The sequence below is a fragment of the Lycium ferocissimum genome, chromosome 8 (genome assembly GCF_029784015.1).
Source record: "Lycium ferocissimum isolate CSIRO_LF1 chromosome 8, AGI_CSIRO_Lferr_CH_V1, whole genome shotgun sequence".
In the NCBI taxonomy this organism is placed as follows: domain Eukaryota; kingdom Viridiplantae; phylum Streptophyta; class Magnoliopsida; order Solanales; family Solanaceae; genus Lycium; species Lycium ferocissimum.
In genome coordinates, this window is record NC_081349.1 from 69,066,977 (window position 1) to 69,075,300 (window position 8,324).

At 33.9% G+C, this 8,324-nt stretch overlaps 1 protein-coding gene across 1 annotated transcript; it reads left to right on the forward strand.

Moving 5' to 3' along the window:
* Nucleotides 1-1,984: 1,984 nt before the first annotated feature.
* LOC132066562 (uncharacterized) lies at nucleotides 1,985-3,352 on the forward strand. Its single transcript, XM_059459857.1, has 4 exons — nucleotides 1,985-2,041; nucleotides 2,138-2,282; nucleotides 2,529-2,931; nucleotides 3,058-3,352. Exons 1-4 carry the CDS (start codon nucleotides 1,985-1,987, stop codon nucleotides 3,350-3,352), a joined length of 900 nt encoding a protein of 299 aa, XP_059315840.1.
* Nucleotides 3,353-8,324: the final 4,972 nt, after the last annotated feature.

Below are 8,324 nucleotides of genomic sequence, written 5' to 3' on the forward strand. Positions count from 1 at the left end.
GTAACATAGTAAGAGATAACGAACATGGAAAATAATATAATGAACGTATGAAGATAAAGTAATGTAAAAGAGATCAATCTATGCCTCTGAATGCCCTTTTAAGGCGAATGTCGTGCATGCTTAGCTTTAAAAAAATTTCCATACATATCCATACATAATATCTTGTCCGGCTATTAAGGCGCAGTAATATATATAGCATCTTGCTCGGCCACTAAGGCACGGTAATGTATAAAGCATCTTGCCCGGCCACTAAGGCACGGTAATATATATATCGTCTTGCCTGACCATTAAGGCACGGTGTTATCTTGCCCGGCCGTATAGGCGCGGTGTTATCTTGCCCGGCCGTATAGGCGCGGTGTTATCTTGCCCGGCCGTATAGGCGCGGTGTTATCTTGCCCGGCCATATAGGCGCGGTGTTATCCCCAGCTGATCAGTGGGAGTGCAATGCATACATATATACATATACATAAAAATACATAAATAAAATCAACATCATCATTAGCATTATCATTATCACTATATCCTTCCTTAGAAGATCAACTATCGTAAGGTGAAGTCGACGATGTCATGGGAGTCTCGAGAATCATGAACTTAGATAGCGTTGAAAGTAGAATCATTATCTTCGCTATATCTCACCTCGAAGGAACGAGTAACATGAGGTGAGACCATCAACAATAAGTAAGATCAAGGGATTCATGGAATGGCTCAATAATCTCGTAATGCCCTCAAATCATAGCTTCGGAATTTCTAGAATTAAAATCATCATCATCATGTTCATCATAGAAAATATCTCATCCTTAGCATCATAAAAAGCTTTTAAGAATCATGAACTTCTAACTTTTGGAAGTAAGAAGGTTATGAAAAATATGGATGAAATCATAACATAGGACTCATACCTTCTGAAAGAAAGGGACTAGCCTTAACATACCTTTTTAGGCGCCTTAACTTTAACTACTCAATGCTTGTCTTAGTCCTTCAAATAAATCTTTCTAGAATCTGCCGAAATTTCGACAGCATCTCCTCTGTTTATATGCCTAGCCCAAAATAGTAATTCAGCAACCAACAACAATAACATCAATACCAACATTAATCATAATAATCTCAACACCAAAATACTCCATAAACATCCCATATGGGGTTTATCCCATATTTCCACCAACAAAACTATTATACGACTATTTGACAGTTTTATCTCCGTAATTAAACCAAAATTAACATTAATAATAGGAGATTCATACCTTACTCCTGATAATATCGCTATATCTTCACTTTTTTCACCTTAAACTTGAACCACACGCATCGCTATATGATTCTATACTCGCAACTATACGTTGCCTGAACCGGAATTCGGGAATTATTGTTGATTTAGGCTTGAAATTTGGGTTTGAGAGTTGGGGAACTTTTTAGAGAATTTTGGAGTAGTTTGGAAGAAATTTTAGCTGTAAAAAAGAGGGGCCAAGCCCCTTTTATACTGGTTCAAATTCGGGTCGGGTCACTGTAGCAAGTCAGTTACTGTAGCACTCGTTTTTGCTCTATCAGCTGAACTTGTAACATTCATAATTCTCTGTTCTGATATCATATCAATGAGCGGTTTGTTGCGTTGGAAACTAGACTCGACGAACTTCATTTTAGGATTTTGAAACACTTTAAAACTCTTAATATACTAGGAGATATACCCCTCCAAAATTGACCTAAAATTCTGTCCAAAATTCTATCAACTTTTTCCAAATTTTCGACAAATTTATTTTCTTCGATTTGCTTGGTCCCGGAGTTTCCCATAGCTTACTATATGAACGTAAATCATCATGACCATAGAATTAGTTCGTATAATATCATATATTCTTGAAGGGAACTCCAGTATCCATACTTAGAACGTTCAATACTTATAAATTTTCACGTACGAAACTACGGGGTGTAACAGAGTGCTTATGGTCTTGATGGTTTATTAGGAACTTTCTTTCATTCATGTTGGGACATAGTAGGAATGGATGTATTTAGAATGGTTCAAGCTCTCTATGAAGGTCATACTCTTCCAAAATCAGTAACTTAGACTAATTTGGTGTTAATTCCTAAGAAGTCAGAAGTTCACATTTTTGGGGATCTTAGACTAATTAGCTTGAGTAATTTCATAAACAAGGTCATTTATAGAGTGGTTCATGGAAGACTGGATAAGATTCTGCCAGGGTTGATTCCTAGCAACCAGTCTGGCTTTGTGAAGGGAAGAAGCATTATTGGGAATGTATCGCTCACTCAAGAAATTGTCATAGATATTAGAAAGAGAGGTAAACCTGCAAATGTGGTGATTAAGTTAGATATGGCTAAGGCATATGACAAAGTGTCCTGTCTATATTTAACTAAGGTGCTGAGAAGAATGGGATTTGCAGAATTTTTTTTGGACCTGATATGGAGATTGATGGCTAATAACTAGTATTCAGTTTTGCTAAATGGGAAACCCTATGGTTTTTTCCACTCTACAAAAGGTGTGAAGTAAGGTGATCCATTATCACCTGCTCTATTTATACTATCAGGAGAAGTGATGTCTAGGTCACTTAATTCTTTATTTGAGCATGATCAATATAGGTGCTTTGGTATGCCTAAATGGAGTGCAAACCTCAAGCATCTTGCTTATGCAAATGATACTATCATCTTTGCATCAGCTGATAAACCATCTTTGGAGCTGACTATGAATGTTTTGAGAGAATATGAGAAGATATCAGGTCAATTGATAAATAGAGAGAAAAGTTTTTTCTACATGCATCAGAAATCAGCTATGCAGTTATGTCAAGAAATTGAGCAGATAACTAGTTTCACAAGAGGCATGTTTCCATTTAAATATCTTGGTTGTCCTATTTTCCATTCTAGGAAAAGAAAAGTGTATTATAATGATCTGATCAAGAGGGTGAAAGATAGGCTGCAGAACTGGAAGGGAAGGTTATTATCATTTGGAGGGAAATAAGTACTTATTAATAGTGTTTTACAAAGTATGCCAATGTATCTTTTATCTGCAATGGAACCTACTAAGTATACAGTAAATGAACTGCATAAAATCTTTGCTAGATTTTACTGGAGCAACAAGGAAGAAGGCAAGAGTAGACACTGGTCAGCTTGGCTGAAAGTTTGTGTTCCTAAACAGGAGGGAGGATTGGGATTTAGGTCCATCTTTGATGTATCAAAAGCTTTATTTACTAAGTTATGGTGGAGATTCAGAACAGTTGGTACTTTGTGGTCAACATTTATGTGGAATAAGCATTGTAAGAAGCATATACCAACCAGGGTTCAATGGAAAGGAGGCTCACAACTATGGAAGAAGATGCTAGAAGCAAGAGATGCTATAGAAAAGGAGATATGGTAGGAACCAAGAAATGGCACAGCTAACTTTTGGTTTGACAACTGGACTAAGCTTGGTCCTCTTGCTCAGCTTATGCCAGCTAATTTCCCAATGGATGATAGCATTCGGGAGGTAGAAGATGTTATGGATAATGGGATTTGGAGTTATCAGAAATTACAACAAAACTGTGCCAGAAGATGTTGTTGATCATATAAGAAAAGAGCTGCATATTGATACTCCTTCTACAAATATGGACAAAGCCTGGTGGATGATCACTAGCAGTGGTAAATTCACTATTAGTAGTGCATGAGAAGTAGTAAGATAGAGAAATGACTCAAACTGGTGTTATAAGCAATTCTGGACAAAAGGTTTGCCTTTCAAGATTGCTTTCTTCATGTGGAGAGTGTGGAAGCAGAAGTTACCTGTTGATGATGTACTTTCCAGGATGGGGATATCTATTGTTTCTATATGTAGGTGCTATGCTCAGCCTCAACAAGAAATAATGAATCATATTTTTGTGACAGAACAATATGCTGCAGATATTTGGAAGATGTTTTCAGCAGCAGTAGGTGTGCATGGCCCTTTTATTCAAGTTAATCGAGCAATTAAGCAATGGTGGGACACAAAATGCTCTTCAAAATTGAAACCACTATATCAAGCAGCTCCTGCTATTATTCTTTGGCAACTTTGGAAAACAAGAAACACAGTTTTGCATGGAGGTAATATGTCTAAGCATAGGGTCATATATGAGATTAATTTCAATGTCATTCAACTGGCCAAAACTAGATATCCATGGATGAAAAATTTACCAAACTCTGGGCCTCAGCTAGTACAACATTTGGAAGAATATAAGCCTCAGGTGCAGTATACACTGGTGCAATGGTTTAGTCCTCCTGCAGGGTGGTTTAAATGTAATAATGGTGGTGCTTCCAGAGGAAATTCTGGCCTAAGTGCAACTGCATTTTGTGTGAGAAATCATGGAGGAGAGTTTATTCATGCTAGTACTACAAGGATTGCAGATACAATTTGTCTGTGTGCTGAGGCAAAAGCAATGCATGATGGCATCATTTATTGTATACTACAGCAGTATCTGCCATTGATAGTGGAGACTGACTCACTTGGCTTAATGAAGATAGTAGAAGGAGACTGGGAAGTTCCATGGAGTATTAGTATGGAGGTGCAGAAGGTTAGAGAATGGAGGAAGAAAAGAATGATACAAACTAGACATGTATTGAGAGAGGGTAACCAGCTTGCTGATTTTTTAACTAACTATGTTTTTGGTTTTGCAGGTACTCTTAACTTTGATCAATTCTTGAACTACCAACTGCAAGACTTGTAAACACTGACAAGATGCATTTGCCAAGTTTCAGATTCAAAACAGTAATTCCTAGAGAACCAAACTAAGGCCAGCAACTCAATATCCCATATGCAACAACTTTGAAAGCTGCAGATCATTTTTAACAGGAAATATCAAGGTGCAGGTAGATCAAGATTAAGTTTTATTTGCTCTTGAGTCTGTTAGTAAGCTAATTCTATCAAATGTGTGGTATTAACTTCATGTTTAGCCTGTTGGAATAGTTTCCTTAGTGATAGAGGATAAGTTCAGATAAACTGTCCTATTAAAACCTTTGGCATCAAAGAACATGAGAATTAGATTATATACATCTCTGGCTAGCATATAAGGCCTGATATTGCACAGTTGCAAGTTGGGTGGATCCTTCTGTTTGCATTAGATTTTATAGCACCTGGTGAGAGCTTGAGGTGACTTGAAGTGGAATCAAGCCAAGACTTGGGATGTTGATGCATATATTAGGCTAGATATAGCTACTTAAGCTATTTTACACTTGGTTTTTTTAGGCACTTTTGGCCTTGTAATCTTTTCTGCTTTATGTTTTTTTTCTACTTTGCTTTTTCTGTACAGAACTTTTGGTTAATAAAACTCTCGGTTATGCTTGATACTAGCTGCTTTGATTTATAAAAAAAAAAAAAAAAAAAAAAAACCAATTATGTAAATAGATTAAATTTTGATTGCTATTAATAAAATTAGCAGTACGAGCCAATTAGTATTCTACTTGTTTTTACTCATGCATTTATTCGTTATTGAACGTCATTAATTGATATGCGATTACTTTCACACTTTTTTGTTTTCAAATAATATTCATTTATATGTAAGTCCATAACATATATCAAAACAAGAAAAAAATAAGTATAGAGTAAAAATAACTGTTTCTAAAAGAAGGAGGTTGATAGCCTATACTCTAAAGTGAAAATAATTATTTAAGAAAATCAACTGAAATATAAAGGGAAGAATGACTATTATTCATAATTATTTTTTTTTGGTAAGGTTCAAAAGCAAAATTCTTTTGCCTTTTGATGTCTACTCTCTTCTCGTCCACTTCGCATATATATATATATATATATATATATATATATATATATATATATATATCATTAATCGGTTACATAGACCATTATCTGCACAATTAATTTGATACTGGGTTTAGTGGCGTTCACGATTAGGTTTGCGTCGAAATCAAAATCAAACCAACTCAGTCGACTTTTTAAATATTAAAACTAAATCAAACCAAATATAATATACATTTATTGATTTGGATTTTATCGGTTTTGGTTCGTTTGTTCGGTTTCTAACCATACATAAATTTATTTTCTTTCCTTCTTTTTCTACTATTATTTCTTCACATTAACAAACAAATAAAGTGACAAAAATTTTATTAGATAAATATAACATCATTTCGTTAAAATATACTCAGAATAAGTCAAATATATTTAATATTCTATGTTAGTTAGAGTACTCAAAAACTAAAGATTTTTGGAACTTTATTTCCTATGACACTAGAAAGACTGACTAATCCTTATGGAAGAAAAATATGTGATTAAACTTCGTGAATTGCGTAGTAATTTCGATCTAATTTAATATATTGTGTGTGTGTATATACCAAAAAGCTAGGATGGTAATAAATTACAAAAGACTTAATGATAACACCGAATGATGGATATAAGTTACCGGACAAAAAGAAACTAATAAATAGAATACAAAGTAAAAATATTTTTAGTAAATTTGATTGTAAATCGGGATATTGGCGAGTACGAATGCATGAAGAAAGTATAGAATGGATCGTATTTACATCTTCCGAAGGACATTTCGAATGGTTAGTAAAGCCATTTGGATTAAAGACAGCTCAACTAATTTTTCAAAGAAAAATGGATAGTATATTTGGAGACTATAAAAGATTTGTCCTAGTATATGTAGATGATATATTAGTATTTAGTAAAGACATGAAAGAACATTTAGGACACCTCCAGACTTTTATACTAATCTCCCTATTATGTAAATTATTTTGTGATTATTATGTTTAAGTAATTACTTCCTTATCCTCATGAATTTGTTATTCTTAGTATATGGTTGTTCTCTTAACTTCTTAATAACCTCGATGGATTAACCTGTAAATTCCTAGGTTTTAAAGAGGCCGTTTTAATGTCCAAATAATAAAGGATGATGTTGGCGTGGTTATCGGGTGTGGTTAAAGAAGACTCATTATTAAGAACAAAGGTTAAGAGAAAGAGATGAACAAGATAACAAAATTCGTGACTGGACAAAGTCCAGATTAAGATAAAAAAAAAAATCATTTTACTGTTCATTAAAAAAAAAACGAAAATTTTGGGAGATAGATAGAAAATTAATTATAACTATATGATAAGAAGAAATATAGGAGTGAGAAAGTACCGAGTAGGATTGTTAAAAAAATTATTTGAAAACAACATTAATTTCCTGCTTTGTCCTTTGAATTTTTCTTATTGAAAGAACTTATTGAAAAATTTACTACCCCCCTTTAATATTGGTATCAGAGCGAGAAGATTTTTGGAACCTAAGACTCATCTAAAACTATATGAGAAGACCTTTTTCTGCTAGAAAAAAAAAAAAAAAAAGCAAGCACACAGTACTCTCTTTGTTAGACAAGAGTTAATGAGACAACACCGTTTTGCTAAACATATAAGTTTTCACTATCGCATGATCTATATTACTAGAAAAAGACTAGAAAATCTTAGAAGCTCAAGAAAGTTCCTTACCGAACACATTAACTATTTAGATACAGCTTATAGAGAAGAATTAAATAATAATACAGCAGTATTAAGTTTTTGAATTAATCTCCTTTGGGAAGTTCATTTTACCAACAACGCTATATTTAGAACTGAAGACTATATTAGACAACTAGAACAACAGGTAAAGTTTATGCCTTTAGGTTAATAGATGCAAGATTATTATTTAAAGTCAAACAAGAATTAAATAAACTATACCCAGAATATATTAAATTAAGTAGTACCAAAGAAAACCAGTTAAGACTACAAGAATTAATAGATATAATATCAGGATTAGAATATAAGTTACTAGGATATATAAAATCTAGAAAGATCTCAAAGAACCAAAAGCGATTTAGACCATATTAATGAGAACACTACCCTTTGTTAGACAAATAGCTATCAATCATTGGTATTTATATAGAGATATAGAGAGAAGACGAGAATATAGACAAGTAGAAAAGGCGTTATGTTATATCCCGTATTTTGCACATTGGGACAATCCGGGTTAACTACGATAAGTTAGGGACAAGACTATTCCGGGGTATGAAGTCGAGACTTTTAACCATGATCTCGTTTTAAGACATGAGTTGCTTATAATTTTGTGGCATGGAATATTAAGGAAGTTTGGGGTCAAAAGTTATTTTTGGAAAGTAATTAGTTCATGAAAATGGAAAAAAAAAAAAAAAAAAAAAAGGAGGGGCATGTGGCCGGCCACATGGAAGCCTAATATATGTAGTGAAAGATGACTAAGTCATCACACTTTTCATCTTCAACACTTAGAGAAAAATCAAGAAACTTGGAGAAGCCAAGAAAAGGCCATTCGGCCATGGTGGATGAAAAATTGAAGACCAAAAATCTTCATCACAAAAATATTTTCTCCTAGCAAGTCAACTAA